The 20013-nt window shown below is 44.0% G+C and overlaps 1 protein-coding gene across 1 annotated transcript; it reads left to right on the top strand.

The window, feature by feature from the left end:
* The first annotated feature begins 633 nt into the window (after positions 1-633).
* LOC308188144 (cytokine receptor common subunit beta-like) lies at positions 634-19119 on the top strand. Its single transcript, XM_080576846.1, is given in 15 exon segments — positions 634-1087; positions 1592-1777; positions 4254-4383; positions 5843-6015; positions 7642-7787; positions 8501-8666; positions 8947-9085; positions 9187-9347; positions 12381-12514; positions 12611-12764; positions 13601-13691; positions 13975-14104; positions 16521-16618; positions 18286-18640; positions 18642-19119. Coding segments are annotated over 14 exon segments (2259 nt in total). The 5' UTR covers positions 634-1087; positions 1592-1689; the 3' UTR covers positions 18936-19119.
* Positions 19120-20013: the final 894 nt, after the last annotated feature.

Raw genomic sequence — 20013 nt, 5'->3', positions numbered from 1 at the left:
AGTTTCTGCTTCTATTTGGCTTACTCTGTTTTGTTTTGTTTTGTGTTTTGTTGTTGTTGTTGTTGTTGTTTTGTGTTTTTCTCTACATCTTTTTTTATTTTTGTATTTTAATGTGCTTTTAGCTGCCACTGATTCACAAGAAAGTGTATATGCTGCTGAGTACATAATCTAAAATTGCCCGAACTCTAGTACTTTCAATGGATAAAGGTAATGTGAAAAACTTTCCCTTCCCAGAGACTGCACAGTCTAGCTTAGAGAAAGCAATAAAAAACTTCACTTTCTCCCACTTCTTTAGATGCTACCACTCTTCTTCCTAAGATTAAAAAGATCTAAATATATTTTAAACTACATTGTCTCCATATGAGTGTATTTTTTTCACTTCTACCAATGCAGTATGATATTATCACTTAAATTACAGTATGCAAGCAGAGCATGGCTTGAATTTTAATTTCTTAACTGTGGTTTTCATTTAAACAGAATTCACACTTCTCATGCTACTATTTGGATGGAGAAAGCTTTATGCAGGTCAGGCTTAGCAGCGGCAATGCATCGTTAAGACTATATTCACAATGTAAACTAATATTTTATTTAATTACTGTTTGATTTGATGGCAATGAATTTTCCTTGCCTTTCCTCAAGAATGGTGATTTAAAGGAGAGGTTTCGAGTACAGCTCAGCAGAAGACAGAACGAACAGCAAAGTTCAGAATCTGTTGAAGAGATCATCATATCTTATTTGCTGAAAAATTGGTCTCATTTCTTGGAAAGTGTTTAAGCAAAATGTAACAATGAAAAGTACTTCCTTCCCTCTTCCTCTTAACTGCATGGTGTCTGATCAGGCGCCTAGTTGTTGAACCAATACTATAAATGGGAAGGTTACAGATAGTAAGTCACACATGTGCCTCTAATGCTAAAGATTGTAACAGCACAACTGTGAGAAAAACAGAGCACAGGCTTATTTGAAGGGCTAAGACTGTGGGTGTCCCACTGGCAGTTGCATTTGCACCAACTTCCTGTGAGTGATAAATGAGAAAGCCAGATATCCACTTTCTCTGAAGTACCTGCTTTGAAGACTACTCAGTATTCAGGTAAGGCAAGTGTATTACTGTGGAGAAGGAATTGGCAATGAACCCTCTCCCCTCAAACAAACAAAGGATTAAAAGCTCTGTGAATCAAGTTGTAAAGCGAAGAAATAGAGGGACTGGATCTCTCAGTTCACCAAAATTATATTGTTGTTAGTGGGAGTAATAAGAAAGATAAGAAAGTATTTCCTTTATGATACCTTAATTATTCTGTGGAACAGAGGGTGTACTTTGAATGGATTGGAAGGGTGAATCAACATGGATAATTAATTCCTTCTCATAACACAGGGATTGTTTCTTTTGAGATGAAGGAAGGAGGCTGAAAATCTTGTCATTAGTTCCAAACAGCAAGCTTTGTCCTTTTCTCTGGTGTAGAGGTGGAAACTTTTCTCCTTAATAAATTATCTCCATATCAAGCTACTCTGAAAGATCACTTCAGTGTTGATGAAGAGGTAGTTTGTGGCCAAGAGAAGGCCCAAGACTTTTCCAGCTAATGAGTTTTGCTTCCAGCTATAACAGATGACAAAGAAGGAAGTACAGTAGCTGTTAAGCATGCATTTGAGGAAGAACAGCCGGTGATGCAGGGAGCTGTTGCTTGACATAGGATCATGCTTGTGTGCAAAGGTGTGAAGATGCCAGAGTTCATCAGTCTTCTTCTGGCTCCATGTTTGGTCTGGGGAGCTGAAACAATGCGAGGTGAGTTTCAGAATCTATCTGCCCCCCCCCCCCCCCCCGCCCCTTTTTTCCCCCTCCTTTCTTTTCTATTATTGTTCTTTTTCTTTTAGTCTGACATTTCTCCACCCTCCCTTCATTTTCTGCTTTCACGTCGGTGACAAAAAGAGAAGGAGACTTTACGAGTGTACACATGTGGTTACCAGGGCTATACCAAGTACTCCAGCTGTATATCAATGGCAAGGTTGTGAATGGTATTTAGGCAAGACCCCAAATTTCATGGGCCAAACAATGTTCAAAGTCTATTAGTATTATTTAAATTGAATAGTCATGAAGTTTCACATCTGACTAGGCCTGACTATTACCTTCATGAACTGTGACTTTGCCTATCCCATTATTAGATACCTTATTTGTTTATACCAGAAAAATTCTTTTCCAACCTGCCATATTCCCCCAATGGCTCTTTGTTATGTCTGTTGACTTGTCCTGCCTCCAGGTGATACTCTCCTTTTCTTTACAGTTACAGTGAGGGCTGGCTTCCCCTAAGGGACAGGGAACTGAGAGCCTGTTGGTAGCACAGCTGGCAGAGCAGAGGCTGTCCCACAGCACACCTGTGAAGAAATTACTCATTCATCACTCCAAGTGTTAGAAGTCCTGAGATTGTATTAAATAAAAGGTCTTGAAAAACATACCTGTTGCACACCTATCTTTCCACAGAGAGACACATATCTGGTACTTGGGAGAATTATGCTGTCTTGCCTTACATGTGATTCGCAGTACTAAATATATACCGTGGGCTCTCTGCTCTCTAAGCTTTGTCTCCACGAAGACTGAAACAACCTTTTATTTTCATCATGTTCCACAATTTTATGTGAAAGTGGGCTTGGCTTGGCCACAGGCCTTTCTTTCAAGAATAGGCATCAGCTGCCCCAGGCCTGCTGGAAATTCCTCAACACAGCTCCTGCTTGCACAGAGCTTTTTCACAAAACAGAAAGGGAAAGCAGGTTCTCTGCAAATTCACCTACAAGGTACGTTTGTTTACTGATAGAAGGATGCATATTTTTCACCCACGAGATTTTTGAAGAATGTTTTCCTTGTCAGGAAGCTTTCTCCTTTCTGTGACTTGAATGTCATTGTAGCTAACTGGAGAGGGTATCTTTCACTTTTGCACACACCTTCCTAGAGGCATAACTCTTCCTAAGACAAGTGGGCTTGCTAGTTGGGCACGCAAAAGTCTTCACCCTGACAGCAACCCACAAAGGCAAAACTGAATGTCCTGCTTGAGGAGGCAATAATTAATCAATAATGATAAATAATTTTATCATTATTAAATTATAAAACTATCATATCTTGCACTTTATGCGTTTCTACTGAGACATCTCTTGATTGTTAGAAGAGCAGTGAATTGGTAAGATCATTTGTTCAGCTTTCTAAAAAATCTATATACTATTTGAAGCTGTTTTTCTAAACATCTCTCAGATTCTTTCTGTCTTTAAGATTTACACAAGGCAATATTACACTGGCTAGTCCTTCCATCCACCTTAGACCCTTGTTTATTGAAAAGTCATGCTGAGATTTACCAAGAACTAAGAATTTTGCTGGTCGTAGGGCAATGATGCTGAAGTGAGTGCTCAGCTAAATGAATCTCCATTCAGCACTGCCCAGTTAGTCTTGGTACTCTCATTTCCTTCAGCCGGGAATATCAAAGGATCATTCATAGGAGAAGGCAGGCTTCTTACAGTGGGAGCTGTTCTTTTAAGCCTTCTGTGTTATAATCACACTTGCTTGGTCACCTTCCTGTCTGTTTTGGTATTTCATGGAGCATCAGGCCTCTGCAGTTCAGGAAAAGAAACAGAGGTAAAACCTGAAGTCTTAGATCATCTCACTGTATCAGAGTGGCTGTGATCCCTGCCTGGCAAATGGAGAACAGAAAAGGAAGGATGTTTTTCATGTTTTAGTCAGTGTTATGAAGGCCTTTTTCTTTGAAGGCACAAAGCCCAGTGAGGCTTAAAATCATCCAGCTTAAGACTTTGTACTTATCTTTTGAATTAGAATATTTCAATACATCTTGCAAATTAATTTTACCAGTTACAAAAAAAAATCCAGCTTTTCTTCAGAGCTTGTAGACCAAATTCTTATTTTTATTGCATAACCATTTTGATTTGCAGACAACAGGCAGAGTCAAAAAGTTGAGGCTTTCTCAGTCCTAAGACTCACAATAAAATTCAGATATATGGCAATGTAATGAGAGTCAGCCCTACTCTAAGAGCAGCAGCTGCTGTTGGAGACTTCTTGCATTTGGGCTGTCCCATGAAGGACTAAATTTTATTTGTGAAATCTGTGCAGTGTGAGCTGAACTACATAGGGAATATTTTCAGGAGACCTCACAGCCCCGCTCCTCACTTCTTTTCTCTGCCTTCTTAAGCACAGTAGCAGAATTTGTGTTCATTTTACCATTTTCTACTACCTGCTTTATGCCTCATCTGTTTTCTCTTTTCAGAGAGCATCCCAATGCAGACTCTACACTGCTATCCTGACTACAACTCTCTTACCACTTGCACATGGATGGAATGCTCAGAAGCTCATCAATTCCTGAATGTGACTCTGAACTTTAACCACAGCCATGAAAAGTAAGTGACTGGATGGTGTCCTGTGAAGAGTTCAAAGGGGCTTGGCTGCTGAACCTAAGAGATGGAGCGGGGCAATTGGGCGATGGCCTGAGCTTGCAGCCAGCATAGTATCCAGCATGCAGACACCAGTGTTATGTCCAAGCTGGGGAGAAAGTTGGATTTGTACAGGATAAGGAAGAACAGGAAGGAAGCAAAGCATGGTAATTGAGTTGTTTTCATTATCTTTTCAATCACTCTCCCCTGCTTTTGCTGTGAGATCACAAGTGCAAAATATGGCAAGACATGTTAATTATTGCACCTGAGTGGAGAAGGTAACGCTGGATGCAATGGTGATAACACCTAGTTAGTATGTCATAGAAGGCTCCTTCGCCTTCCTTATGTTGGTAAGAAATAGTTACTTAGAAATAATTTCTGCAAAACAAGCTGTGAGAAAAACAGAAGTTGTATGTGTTTGTTTCACTGGGTTTCCTCTCAGAGATACTGGATTGCGTCTGTCACTATCTTTTTACTGCTTCTGCTTCCTTTCAAGAAAAGACAGAACCTTCGAACATGAGATTACAAGGGAGAGGAAGGGCCAGAGAAAGAGGAAGATAAAGGGGAAAAAGAAAAAGAACAGACAGCAGAAGCAGGGATGGAGGGTCAACAGCAGATAGATTGGAGGGTGCTAAGAAAACATGTGAAATGAGAATGGGAAGAAATTGTCTTGGTTTTATTTTTGAGAAAGAGCTTTGAGAAACATTTATTCATGAATTGACCCAAAATCTGATGAAGTCAATGGACGAAGTTCCCTTACAGTCTATAGAGTATCGAATCACATTGAATACTTGAGCAATTTTCTATGCATTGAAATCTACAAACCACAGAAGTGTTCCTGTGACACAATGGACTCCAGAACTCTGCCTGGAAATATTTTTCTTTTTTTTTCTTTCTGTAGGATGACTGAAGTCCCAAAGGCCTCTCATATATTGTGTTCCAACTGCTAGCTGCATGTCTTTGCCTTACTTTCTTTGATTTCTCTAGTGTAAGTAAGAACACTGAGAGTGACCGGGATCAGCCATCCATCCATATCCCCAAGGAAGTCCATAGCCAGGAGCCAAGCTCACAATCAGCAGCATATATCACCAGGCACAGATATGACTGTGTCATAACTCAGGCAGGGGCCTGAGGAACTTAAAAGCAGCCTCTGAGTGAAAGTGGGGAAGCCCTCAGTCAGGCCAATTCCAACTTAGACAGCATCAAAGCTGGCCTTGACCATACAGAACCAAATCCCTGGAGGGGAAGGATGTACTCAGGGCTCAGACAGCTACCAACCCAAGACAGTTATTGTGAATGCATCTTCCCCTTAGGAAAGAAAGGGAGAACAAACTAGATGTGCTTGTTATTAGAGAAGAAAGCCATAATTTAGACCATCTATCAGCATCCTATTCAAATACTCATGCCTTTTATTCTGTGTAACCAGGAACAAAGAAATGACCTGCGCATTCCACAAAGGTGAAAACCACACTAAGTGCCAGAACTTCACAATTCACTGGGTGTGTCAAAGCCATCTGAGAGCAAGTAATATAGAAAGGTACAAGTTTAAACCTGACCTGAACCTGCAGGCAGAGCTAAATGTCTACTTGTTTCAGAATGGTAAGCGTGAGCCTCTAAGTCTTGTCTCTGTTCCTGAGTATTTAAAAGTTTTGTCAGATGAAGATGTCATTTATGTTTTGAATTTCTAATCCTAAAAAGATACAAGAACATAATACTATGTATGGGTGAATAATCAGCTAATGGGTAAGGCTCAAACAGTTGTAAATGGGGTTACATAAAGCTGGTGACCGGTCACTAGTGGGGTTCCCCAGGGCTCCATTTTGGCACCACTTCTCTTCAGTGTTTTAATAAGCGATATGGACACAGGACTCAAATGCCTACTAAGTTTGCAGATGATACTAAATTAGGAGGAGCTGTTGACTCCCGTGAAGGTAGAGAGGCCTTGTGGAGAGGTCTTGGTCAAACTAGAAGGCTGAGCAATCACCAACTGCATGAAGTTTAACTAGAGTAAGTACTGGATTCTGCACCTGGGAAGGGGTGACCCTGGCTGTATGTACAGACTAGGGGATGACAGACTGGAAAGCAGCCCTGAAAAAAGAGATTTTGGCGGTTTTGGTCAATGGTAAGTTGAATATGAGTCAGCAGTACGCCCTGGCAGCCAAAAGGGCCAGCTGTACCCTGGGGTGCATCAAGCATGGCATGGCTAGCTGGTTGAGGGAAGTGACTGTCCCGCTCTGCTTTGTGCTGGTGGGGCCTCACCTTGAGCAGTGTGTGCAGTTTTGGGTGCCACAGTGAAAGAAGCACATAAAACTATTAGAGAGCATCCAAAGGAGGGCTACGAAGATGGTGAAAATGTCTAGAGGGCAAGATGTATGAGGAGTGGCTGAGGTCCCTTGGTTTGCTCAGCCCAGAGCAGAGCAGGCTGAGGGGAGGCCTCATGGCGGCCTGCAGCTCCCTCACGAGGGGAGCGGAGGGGCAGGCGCTGAGCTCTGCTCTCTGGGGACAGCGACAGGACCTGAGGGAACGGCATGGAGCTGGGACAGAGGAGGGTCAGGCTGGGTGTTAGGAAAAGGTTCTTCACCCAGAGGGTGGCTGGGCACTGGGACAGGCTCCTCAGGGCTGTGGACATGGCACCGAGCCTGCTAGACTTCAAGAAGCATTTGGACAATGCTCTCAGACAGATGGTCTGGCTTTTGTGGTCCTGTGTGGATCCAGGAGTTGTACTTGGTGATGAAAAGGTACTTAGGTCAGTCAGCCCTTAACTTGAAACCTGAGTGAGAGTGAAGTTAAATGGCTGTAAGGCCATACTACCACCTTCAACTTCAGTGCATTTTGGATAGACAGAAATGGCTGCTCCTGACCACAATAGAAAAATGGTGCTAGACCTTCCAACTTACCAATGTCTTAATCAGGGCAGGGGGGAGATATCAAAAAAGCCTTCAGTTTTAGCACAATGGTCTCTAAAGTATCCTCCCACAAAAAGCTGTTATGGAGCTGTGCAGGAACACTGCTTTCCCTACTTTTCTATTCTGTTCAGGGATATACTATCCAGGTCTAGTACAGTTTGCCTTTTGTGCTGAAAACTAGTAATGGATTATTTGCAGAGCTGAAAGAAAATTGTTAAATGTCCAGATCCTATCATTCAGAGAAGGTCAGCTAGGTGTTTTCTTCCCCTCTTCATGTTCCTGCGCTCACTGTCTCACGTGTTGCGCCTTCACCTTCCAGTTCAACCCCTTCCACCACAAAACCTCTCAGTCAGAGAGAGTTCAGGAGACTTCTTGCTGACCTGGACGGCAGCTGAAGGAAGCCAAGGGCTGGGCAATGCACTGGAGTATGAAGTCGCTTACAAGCGGGAGTGGGAGTCCTGGGAGGTAAGAGTGGATGAGCTGGGCTGTCCTGACTTGGGCGGCACCCTTTGGGGCAGTTGAGGGCTTGTGGAAAAAGCTGCACAAATGAGTGGCATTTCCATGCTCCGGCACTAGGAAAAATAACAAATGTTGTTTCGGGTCAGGTGGAAGGGGCCCCATCTCTGTTTGCAAGTGACCTTCCCGGTGAAATACCATTTCTCCTGACTTCAATGCAAAAATCTGTAGTCCACTGAAAAAAGCACTGCACTTGGGCTTTGAGTTGGAATTTATTTTACCCTGAACCCCTCCCAAAAGAAATTACAGTGCGTTTCATGCATAGCCCATGGGAACGCTCATGTGGGAAAAACGTAAAATACATCTGAAACCATGACAAGTGTCTTGGGCAGATTCCCACACAGTTCTGAGCTGGGCAGTGCTGTGACCCTTGTGTAGCCGGTGCTGGAGCCAGCCAAGGCTCTGCAAGCTGCAGGAGCTGGCCCATCTGCTGGGCTGGGTTGGAGCTGGCCATGCCTGTGCCTTGGCCTTCCAGCGCCATGCTGGCAGCATGCAGGCAGAAGCCCTGTGCAATGGGAGCGAGGAGCGCTATGTGTCAGCATGTGCGTCACCATCACGTGCATGGGATTGCTTGGAGGTGCGTCCTGACAGTCACCTCCTTGCTCCTTCCCTGCCTTCTCTCCACCTCTTCTCTGTTCCCCATTTGTCCTCCCCGCTAACAGAAGGCTGCATCGCGCTTGCTCTCCAACACCACACGTTGCCACCTCAGCCACCTCGTGCCAGGGAGCCGATATGTTGCCCGTGTGCGAGCCAGAGCGGAGCAGGCCAGAGGCTTCTCTGGGCCGTTCAGCGAGTGGAGCACGGATGTGTCCTGGGAGACCCCCGAAGGTAGCGTGGGTCAGAGTGGGGCTGTGCAAGGGTAGGACAGCTGGCTGAGAAGCCAGGGCTGGGGGATGTGGTTTGGCACGATGCTGGCAGACCATCATGGGGTGGCCCTTTCTAGTCATTGCTTTCTCTCGGGAAGCCCCAGAAATGCGATACTCCATCTTGCCTCTTCCAGAGTGTTTGGCATTTCCATCCCATTGGACAGACCTTGTTCACGCAGACCCAGACAAAGGCTTTCACTGCACTTTCCCTGTCACTTAACTTGCTCTGATCTTCTGTGTAGGCCGGGAACGCATTCAGCCCAGGAACCTTCGCTGCCTTTTCAATGGTGCAAATCTTCTGATGTGCAGCTGGGAAGTGAAGAAGGTGATCACCACCTCTGTCATCTTTGGCTTGTTCCTCAGGGCCACTCCAGCATCCGCGTATGTGATCTGCCAGTGGCAGTGTGCCCATGCCTCTCCCACTGAGCTTCTGCTCTGTCCCGTTCCCCCTGATCTCAGCACAGCCTCCTTTCTCCCCCCAGGGAAGAGGAGTGCTCTCCCGTGTACGAGAAGGCCTTGCCCCACATCCCCTATGTGGTGCAGAGCTGTGCGATCCCTGTTAGCAACATCAGCAGTCAGAGCCGGTACCATTTGTCTGTCCGGACCAAGACGGAGGAGAAACTGATTGAAGCCTACAAGAACAGTGAGCTCCTGTGTTGTGTCTCGCTTCTGCTGGGAGTTTTCTGGGAGGGCTGGCTGTGTGGGCAAGTGGTGGTGAGGAAAAGTGGGTGGGAAGGAGAAGAGCTGAGCTGGTGAAGAGAGGGTCGGGACGCCGTGACAGGTCAAAGGTCTGGACAAGGTGGCTTGCAGGTGTGCAGTTTCTCAGTGTCACTTGCTGCTCTCAGGATGGTGGCAGTAGTGGAAACTGCTGTGCAGAAATCCCAGAGCTCTTCTGTGAGCAATCGTCACCACACTGAGTTCCCTGCAATCAGAATGTCATTGTCCTTTGCCATTGTCCCAGGTGACAGGGAGCTGTAGTGAGAGGTGTTTTATGGAAGTGTGTCACTGTGTGATTTTGCAAGAAGCTGGTGGAGCTCCTGGGGTGCAGTGTCCCCTGGAGCACTGGATGAAGTATGACTGCTCTGCTGAGTGAGCTATGCCAGGTGGATCATCTCTGCCTGCATGCATCTGGAGGTACTGGTGCTGTTCTTTACAGACCAGAACTGGGGAGAGCTCCTGCATTGTTTGTAGATACCAGTTAGTAGCTCCAAGAGAGCTGAAAATCTCTGGGAACATGGTGGATGAGTATGGACTTTTGAAATATCATTTCACTGCTTTTCTGAGGGAGCACCATCCAAAGGATCATTCGTAGACTTTATGTTCTTCGTAAGAACGTGACTATTTTTCTGATAACACTTGGTTCCATTGGGTTTTAGTACTTCTTTTCTAATTTAGGTAGATGAGGTTACAGTTTGTGCAGATGTGTTTTTTGTTTCACATACAGAAAAAGCAATTTAGATATTTTCAATTAATTGTATACCAAAAGAAAAGGCATAGAAAGTTGATGTTATGAAATGAAACATTGGTTACAATCTGTATTAGAAAAGTCAGCTACAAGTTGAGATGTTACATTAAGATTTCCGGATTATTACAGAAGTAACTTCTGTAAGCTCTCCATAAATTCAGTGTAAGTAGTTTTGTTGTTCTTGTGTTGTTGTTGTTGGTTTTTTTTTTGTATGTTTTGTTTGTTTTTGATATTCAGATAATTTCATGGATTCAGTTTAGTACATGGTACCATCTTGGAGTTTTCAAAGCAAAGTTAGCGTAACCTGTAATAGTAATATAAAATAGGAACCTATTCAGTCAGTTATGCTTACAGAGAAGCACAGCACAGAAAGCTGATCATTTATGAAGTTCTATAATAAAAACAAACAAACAAAAACCGCAGAGGAAGCCTCTGTATCTCAAAGAAGTTGAGGGAGTCTGAGTAGTGCTCTGAAAGTGTGCCTGCACACTTTCTACAGTGCAACAAGAGTAGAAATTTGAAACAGAAAACATTGTGCACTTAAGTCCACATACGTGCCCTTGGAAATGATCACATTGTAGGAAACTTACCAAGAATATGCATAAGAACTGAAAAAACATCTAGAGAATTAGTGGAATTTACATGCCTGAATAGGTTATATAGATGTTGAACAAAGACAGTGACTGTAACAGCATACTTCAGCAACTTTTCAGGAGCAACAGATGAATATCAAAAGATGAACAAATCACTTTTTAAACTCCAGATCTTGGAAATTTGTAACAACTGGTGTTGAAGTGACTATGCCTTCACTGCTCATGGCCAACAAGTTCTCAAGCAAATCACATCCACACTGTGAAGACCATATTTGTTGCCAGGTTGAAAAGTCTCTCAGAAGCACTTAGGCCTCGTGGCGCAGGACTATTTAGCACCCACCAGTCTTGCCTCTTAGGTGTTTCACTCATACAGTGTAACCTTCCTAATGCTTTCAATGTTAAAAGACACTCTAATTGTTTCCCTAGAGCAGTTTTACTGATCCTTCCATTGATGATCTCATGCCCATGGCTTCTTTTTGAAAGACCATGATGGTACAATATGACCAAGCACATGCCTAGAAATAAAGGCAGCAAGCATGCATACTGACAAAGTTTTTGTAAAAAAATAAATTAATGTGGAGTCTGGAGGAAACTGTCAAGCAACTACGGCTGAAATAAAACAAAACAAAACAACAGAAAAACCCACCCAGATACTTAAAAGCCATGCAGTGTGTCCTTCCTCACAGGTGTTAGATCTCTGACGCCACAGGTACTGAAGAAGTCAGCATCTGTACAGAAGTCAGACTAAAATGATCCAGGAGATGGCTGCAGTCTGTGTAGAGAGGTAGTGATACCTTAAAGAAGTTCCCGGGACACGGATTATATATGGCTTTTGCAGAGCTTTTTTCACAGACTCATAAATCAGTCATCCACAGAATGGAGAACATTTAGCCCAGGCACACGCTCAAAGCAGATCATTTAGACTGGGTTGCTCACAGCCTTGTTCAGTTAAGTTTTAAATACCTCCAAGGACAGGGATTTCACCCCCTCTCTGGGTCCCTGTATCAGTGTTTGACCACTTTCATGGTAATGTTTTCCCCCCTATTATGTTGAGTTGCAACTTGTATCCATTGTCTCCAGTCCTTTCACTAGGTACCTCTGAGAGGAGCCTGGCTCCATCTTCTCTGCAACTTCCTATTAGTTAGCTGAAAATAAGCAGATATTCCTTAGTGTGTTTCCTCTATTAGGCTAAACAAGCCCAGTTCCCTCTGCCTCTCCTCATACGTCATGTGGTCCAGCCCCTTCTGAACATTTTTGTGCGCTCCTCCAGGACTGTCCCCAGTTCTTAAATCCTTTCTTGTACTTGTTAGTATATTTTTAAGATATCTAAAATAGTGTTAATACTTCAGTTATGTTGCAGGGTTGTTAGACTTGGCTGAGGATAGCAGATATGAAAAAGAGTAGCTTTCTCAAGAGCTCAGTGAAGCTGGCTGTTATGCTTGCTTAGCAAGATAATGTCAGGGAAAAGCCATTCTGTGAGGTACTAGTTGAAGCACACCTGCATCTTTTGAATTTTAGAGATTACCGAACAACCTAGTGTAGGAAAAGGAAAAAGATCCATAGGAAGGAAAGGAATATTCAGGAAGGTGATGCCTGATATCAGAACTGTTTCTTCCAGTCAAGGTGCTACCCCCAACAAATGTAACAGTGACAATGAATAAAGATGGAGATTATGAGCTGAGATGGATAAAGCATACAAAAAAAAGACGGTGTTATGAAGTGATGTACTGGAAAACCAGCCAAATGGAAAAGGTAGGTAATGTAACACATGGGACTGGGGGCATCCTGTGAGCAGTATGAATGGGAAAGTTATTGCTTCTTCCATGTTTTCTTCTTTGTATTCCTCAGGTTACCAAAATGATTATCAATGATGAGCCTTACTTCCTACTGCGGGAGCTGGAGCCATCCACAACTTACACCGTAAAAATGCGTGCAAAGCTGCATGATAGTGAGGGGCTTTGGAGCGAATGGAGTGAGGAATTCACCTGGAAAACTGACAGTGGTACATTTCAGTTTGTATTCCCTCCTGTGCAAGATTGTAAGGGAGTGGCAGGAAAAGCAATCTGATGCTTAGGAAAAGAGTCCTATCAGGTGGGGATGAAGTGCAGGACAAAGTATTCATAGGCACAACGAAGCCAGGTTTCCTGTTAGTCCTCTTGTTGGCTGTGTCTGGTCGTCTGTTCTCAAAACCATGGGAACACGGAAAGCAAAGCTTCATTAGGTCAGTGTTAGGATCAGGACCTGGGAGTGTGTGAGAAAGCTGATGACAGAGGAGTTTCCAAAGGCTGGCTTAGAAATAAAAAGTTCTTTCATTTTCAAAATGTCTGATAATAGTTTTGGCTTCAAGATTTAGAAGAAATTTGAGGTGGGTCACTTGGTTTTAATCTTCCTGGGCACACAGGAATATGTAAACATGCACACACGTGCGCATACATGATCTGTGTTTCTCAGGCACAAGGTATACTGAATCTTAAATACTATGAGGATGAAAAGGGGGCCAGTGTGAAGTCAGATAAACTTGTGGATCAGCCAGAGGTAGGGGTGTTTATGCATGTACTCAGTAACTCTAGCAGACTGAGCTCTGTTGGAGAGGAAAGCTGTTGAAGCAGCAAAAAACAAAATACTGAGGGAAAGATGTAAGTAAGATATTCAGGCCACATTTGGTCTCTCCCACTTCGTAGGGGATCCCAGCAGTTAGAAGGCCTCATGTTCACATCCTGTGCTGTGCCGCTTGCATTCCTCTGATGTGCTTGCATGGAGAGTGTCCAAAACGCAAAACCTGTTATGGGAAGCAGCCCCTCTGTTGATGGCTCCCTATTTCTCTTTTCTCTCTTTCAGTTCTGTCACCAGTGCTTCTACCAGTGATGCTGACAGCTCTCACCATCACTTTGCTAATAATTGGTTATTACAGCTACAAGTATTTCCTCAGGTAGGTTTTCACCATGAGGAGAAGATTTAGCAGCGTGTTGGCCATGTGAGTGGAATAAGGTTGTGAGGCACTGCTTGTGCAAGTGGTCTGTGAGAGATGAGCCTTGGTGTGTAATGGGCAGCCTGGTGAGTGTTTGTGTGCAGGTGAGAGTTGTGGTGGCCTGCCAGGGCCTTGGCGGTGCCTTGCTGAGCAGAGCAGCATGCTGTACGGGCACAGTTCCTTCCCCTTGCAGCCATGCTGAGAGGCAAATCTTGAAAACTCTGTGTTGTTCTTGTTGTTACAGGCAGAATAAATTGTGGGAGGAAAAGATTCCAAATCCTGGGAAGAGTCGGCTGATCCAGAGCTTCTTGGGGGCAAGAGGGACCTGTACCTTGCAGGGTGTCCCTGCAAGTACAACATGGAGTTATTCTAAGGTAAGAAAAAAGAAGGGAGGGATGTAGTGGGATGACTTATTGACGGGGAGCTTCTAGACTGGGGTCTGGGCTGTCACTGAACAGGCTGCTGTCCTGTTCAGGAGTACAGGGTCTGGGTGAGCCTCATGAAAGCCTTCACTACAGCCTTTGATCTTGTGCCTGTTTTCCAACTTTGGTAGCCAAGGTGTGAGAGTTGAAAAGTAAAACCATCTCTCCCCTCTGATGCATCTGGTAAGGCATGTCATCACCTGCCTCCAAAATGCCTCCCATATTCCTCATACATGAAATCTGTTGTCTCTAAATTGACTTGGCCTTTCTCTGTTACTAGTTAGGTTGTCTCCTGACTCTTTTCAGTGTTGCCTGCCCCTCTTCTGTAGTCACTGCATGATCACCTCCCTCTACACTCTCCTACAGTTGCTGGAGGTTGACTTCGTACTGTGAGAGATGTATTTTCTCCCACATCGTACTTTTCCTGGACATGGACATTTTCCTCCATGTGGGAAAGGAGAGGGCAAAGAGAAGTGTGTAGTTTACACAGTCTTATCTTTGGAGGCACTTTTAAACGAAATGGCTTCATTTTCCTCCATCTCTCTCCCTCACCCATCTCTTGATTTCATCTGAGAAGCCTATGCAAATCTTGTGATCCAAACAAGTGATATCCCAGTAGGTGGATATCACCAAAAGAGGCATGGCATGAAACACACTTCAAGTTTTATGAAAATAGTGACTGGGTTCCTTCCTGGAGCTGACTCTTGCATGTTGCAGTTTCCCACTATCATAATTCCACAGCCTTATCTATCTGCGAGTCTCCCCTGAAACCACTGGATTTGTATTTGATCTCACATCTGTAATGTCTCTATCTCCTCAAGGCAATGCTGCTAATCTCCGTTCTACAGACAGAGCTCATGCTATTTTTGCCAATTTGTATTATCTTCTACTTAAGCTAATTGACTTCCACCTCATCTCTGACTCCCTGCAGTGTAAGTCAGTGATGCAGATCTCCAGGGAAGAGTGGTCTTTACAAAGATTAACTTCTCGTTTACCTCTCCAATCACAACGTTTTTAGTTTTTACCCCTATCATCTCTATAAGCCTCACCCCCTACCTTGCAAGTCCTTCTGTCCCACTTTATAGTTTCCCCTTCAGTGGAATGCTTGGTCTTGGCATTGCTTTTGAGACCACATGGTGGGCTGTCATGGCCTTCAGCTAACTCTTTGTTTGGCACCCAGTCATTCTCAGCCCCTTATTCAGTCATCAAGCAGTGTATCTCAGGCATGCATCCAGTCAGCAGCTGATACAGGGGAAGTGTGGTAGGCCAGACTTCTTCACATGATGCATAGCTGCATGTTTTGCAGGCCCTGATAAATCCCCCTTGCAGATCATTTATCATTCTAAAGTTCCTGTTGATTAATTTGGCTAATGGCAGACTTAATCAAATTCTTTTCCTGTCCACACAATAATCAACACCGGTACAAGGTCATCCCGCATGCTAAAGGGCATCACAGTAGCTTTGTTACGTATTTCATACCCAGCTTTCCATCCACAAGTGCTGTCTGCTCTTTGTCTCATGGTTTTGAGAGTTTCCATCCCTGTAGTGAATTACCTTATCTTAAATTTTGTAAACATCCCAGCAATTCTGTTTCTCTGGCCAGCCAGCAGAGAAGGACTGTCATTTTAGTCCTATGGGTGAAATACTGCCCAGAGTGTCCTCATCTGGTGCTGGTTCAGAGTAGGCACTGCATAAAACAGTAGCTTTGTGGTTATTCTGAACCTGTAGATGCAGCAGCCCCTGATTCCTATGCTACATAAAGATAGCTCAGGATTAGACAACATGGAAGTTAAGGAACAGTCTTCTGGAGGACAGAACATATTTTGTAACCACAGCAGTGGGATTGCTTCTGCATTACCATCTTTTGTGACTTGAAGATCAGAGAAAAACAGATCTCAGCTTGTTTTGACTAGAGAATGAAAGTTGAAATGTGAAGAGGATCTGCAGATTGGAGCAAGAACGAAGGAGGGAAAAGCTGATAGCAAATGTTAAAATGGATTGAGGAGGTAGGAAGGTGCCAGGAATACATTCAGACTGGCAGCTTTTAAGCCTGTGTCAATCTATTACAGATGGCCTGTAGCAATGTTACTGCTCTGTTTAGGTGGGGAAACGGCACAGCTCTTAAAATGAGAACACCAAGGTCATTTGGACAAAAGTTTGAAAAGGCTACTTTTGAAGTACGGGTTGATAAACTGTTAAAACTAATTATATGGGGTAAGTGCCTGGAAGCTCATTCTTATCATAAATGTCCATCGCAGATGTGCTACTAGCATGCTTGTGCCCATGGCGCCTGTCTCTTCCCAGCCTTAGAGTGATCTCTCTTTCCTCAGAAGTGTTAACATTTTCTTGTTCTTTTTTCTTTCCCCAGGAAGCTTTCAGCCAACTGCCAGCCAGCCAGGTGGGCTTCAGTGGGCAGAACACTTCTGAGGGGGTGGAGGAGATTAACTGCCTTCAAGTGCTGGATGGGTAAGTAAGCAGCCCACCCCTGACTCCTTTCTTGAAAGGTTCCTTACTAATCTTGGGGAAGAGCAGACTGTGCATAGATTCACTCACTGAGAAAGGGAGGACAAAGAATTTTCACCTATATATTTTGCAAGTCTGCATCCATCTTCCAAACACCTACAGAAATTGCAATGAATTGCTGCATCTGCAGACTTTGACTTCCCTGGCTGGATGTCTGAGGATAGAAACCTGCTCTATTTCTTTCTATGCATTTCCTTTGGAAATAGATTTCAATAAAAGGCATTGACTACTGGGGTGGATTACTACTTGGCTGAATTCCTCCCAGCCCACCTGAGCATAACCTCCATCACGCGCAGACATGCATATTCTCTTACCTCTTCATCCTCTAGAAATGACATACTTGCTGGTCCTTGAAGCAAAGTCTGACTTTGAAAGTGGAGGGTAAACAAAAAGCTATTTACAGTGGTCCTGGCCTGTGTGAGGCTGATCAGAAATAGCTCCAAATTGTCCATACAAATTTGTGTCAGGTCTTCAAAGATGGAGAAGTGACCATAGTGCTCTATTCAAGAAATTATCCTAGGTTTCACAGCAACTGGGGGGAAGCTGACAAAAATTAAACAGACTCTTGGGTTTTGTGACTATCTGCTTCTTAGAAGAGAGGGTCAGCTTTTTCCAATAAATACTTTTCTAAGTCATGTTAGGGGAAGATGACTTATGTTTGTTACTTCTTTGAAATCTTACCTAGCCTTCTCCTTTAATCTAACTTCCCATTCAGTGCTTGTAAGATCCTTGAGACAGAGGCCCCTTATTTTGAAGAAGTAACTGTAAAATATCACTGAGAGGTCTAGAGCTGCATAAATGCTGATGCTAGCAGTCACACTGCCTGAGTCTATACTGCTAAATAAATCAGGGCCAAGATGTACTATTGAGCTCTGTCTTCTAACTGCTCATGCTGCTTTGTTGTCAGCACTCTCCTGGCCATGGTTTGGCCTGTGCCAACTAGTGCTCTCCAAGGCAATATCCTGGCACAGTTTGTGATAGCACAGGGCAGTAATCATTCCCAGTAGGCGACACAGAAATGACTGTATCAGGTTCAGTGTCCCTCAACAGTATTCTAGCAAGTTTTGCACCCAGGCCCTGCAGTTTCATACTATGAATGCAGCTGTAACACAGCACTCACATTACATTGTGTACATTGAAATGAAAAAACAAACAAACAAAAAACACACAAAAGACAAAACAAACAAACAAACTTAGCTGTGTTTTAGACTGCAGGGACACTGGGGGAGACCTCGAAGGCAACCAGGGCTGTACAGTGTGGACGCAGCCAGCCTACATCATTTAACCTGAGGGCCAAAGAATGGTCCCTGGCTCTGTTTTACTTACAGTAAAAACACAGCCTTTCTCAAAGGCTAATTGCTGCTTGCATGACTTGTAATTGAGCTGGAGTTGGCAGTAGACAGTTGGTGTCTTGCTGTGGCACAGGAAAGGCTGAGGCTTGCATCTTCTGAGGAAGATACAAGAGATGTGGTCAAAGATTCCTACTAGCTTCCTGGAATACAGTGCACCCCCTTACAGCAGCTCCTGTTTGTATGCAGAGATCACCTTAGAGAGCTGTCAGTTAGACAGCTCTCAGTAGCAGCTAAATCCTGTGCTTTTCACCAAAACAGGATGATTAAGAACAGTTCACCAGAGTTCCATGGAGCTAAGCCTGTGACAGAGAATGTTTCCCATGGTACACTGGATCCGCAAATCTGTCAGACTTCTGAAGTGCCACATAAAACCACGGTTTCATCAGCTGCTCTTGTCTGCCCACTGAATCAGAGTGCAGCACTGACTGGCCTGTTGGCCAGGCTTCCGTGCAAGAGTGCTGCTGATGCAAGTACTGCTTCCCAGACAGCAATCACTTCCTTTGCTTTCAATGGTCCATACTTGTACAGCCCAGGGATGTCCTCCCAGCCTGAGATGCATCAAACTCTTCAAGTGGACCCAGTGGGAAACCAAGAGAAATCGGTGTCCCTTCAGGGGCATGAGTCTGTTCCCAGGCACCATGGAGGCAAGAGGAGGAGGTCCTCAGCAGCCTTTCCTGCTCCCAGATCAGAAGGAAACAATGCAGCATCTCAACGATGAGAAAGAAGTCTCCCCACGCCCCCCAGCTGGTGGGCAAGGCACGAATGTGAAACCAGAAGAGCAGAAATCTCCAAAGGCTCTTGGCTGTGCCACGTCCCTTCAGCAGTGCCCCTCAGAGTATATTGCCACAGACAGCCTGTTACTGCCATCAGCCAGTGACTCCACACATCTGCCACTTGCCACCCCATGAGTTTGCTCCTGGGAAATCTGGTGTCACAGCCCCAGTTTCAGGTCAAGCCCCATTCTTTTTTTCCTGAATCACACCTGGATGCATTTGGGGACTACCTTGTTGTCTCTTCAGGTCTCCGTGGACCTTCAGAACCCACAAAACATGTCCTTACTTATTTCTTGAAAAGGTACCAATTTTTCTGAAGAACTTGTGTTGGAGAACAACATAGTTATGTTGTTCCCCACACTACCATGACAGTTTTCCTCCACTGTGGAAAACTGCTACCTTGTTCCCTGCCATAAATCCAATGAGAAGGTGCATATGAGTCAGAAAGATCCCTAAGTAAATAAGTGTTGGAAATTCATTATAAGTATCAGATAGTTTATACATGGTGGAGGATCCATCAGCGGCAAGGAATAAAATGTACAGAGTACTGAGGTCATCCGGATCTCCAGAAAACTGAAGGTGTTATAGAAATTAAACCAGCCAGCTTTGAGATTCAGAAAAGCCTCCTGGAGTTGCAGGGGTCTTTGACAACTAAGACAAAGTTTTCAAAAATTATATTGTTGTAATCCCATTTTATTTCCACAAATGCTACTTCTCCTCTGCAGCTTCTAGTCCAACATGGTGAAAGATCCCAGGTGAGCCTACCCCTTTCTTAGTTACATTACTGCTTTTGGTAAAAGGGGCAGGCCATAATTCTCATGTACCTGCATTTATATAGGCTTGCTTCACATTCCACTGATAGATATGATTGGCAGGGCAAGAAGCCAGATTTAGCTAAGGCTCCTTTCTAAAAATAGGTAATCAATTTCAGCTCAAGCGTCTCAGGATATAGGAAAAGAAAGTGATTTTGCTTGGGCACATAATAAGCATGGATAATCAGTTTTCCTGCTCAAGAGCAATGAACTCAAGTGTTTAAAAGAAAAGGAATGTTATTAAAAGGGATAAAATGGCAACTCAAAATAAGCACTGGGAGGCCTATTTACTAAAGTCAGCTATATAACCTGAAAAAGTCATGGTGATGTAGCCCACTCCCACATTTTACATGGATTTGAGAGTCCATTGTTGATGTGTAAGAAAACGTTGGAAAATGTTG

This window comes from Anser brachyrhynchus (genome assembly GCF_964034855.1).
Source record: "Anser brachyrhynchus genome assembly, chromosome: 1".
Lineage (NCBI taxonomy): Eukaryota > Metazoa > Chordata > Aves > Anseriformes > Anatidae > Anser > Anser brachyrhynchus.
This window is presented reverse-complemented; position numbering and strand designations above follow the sequence as displayed.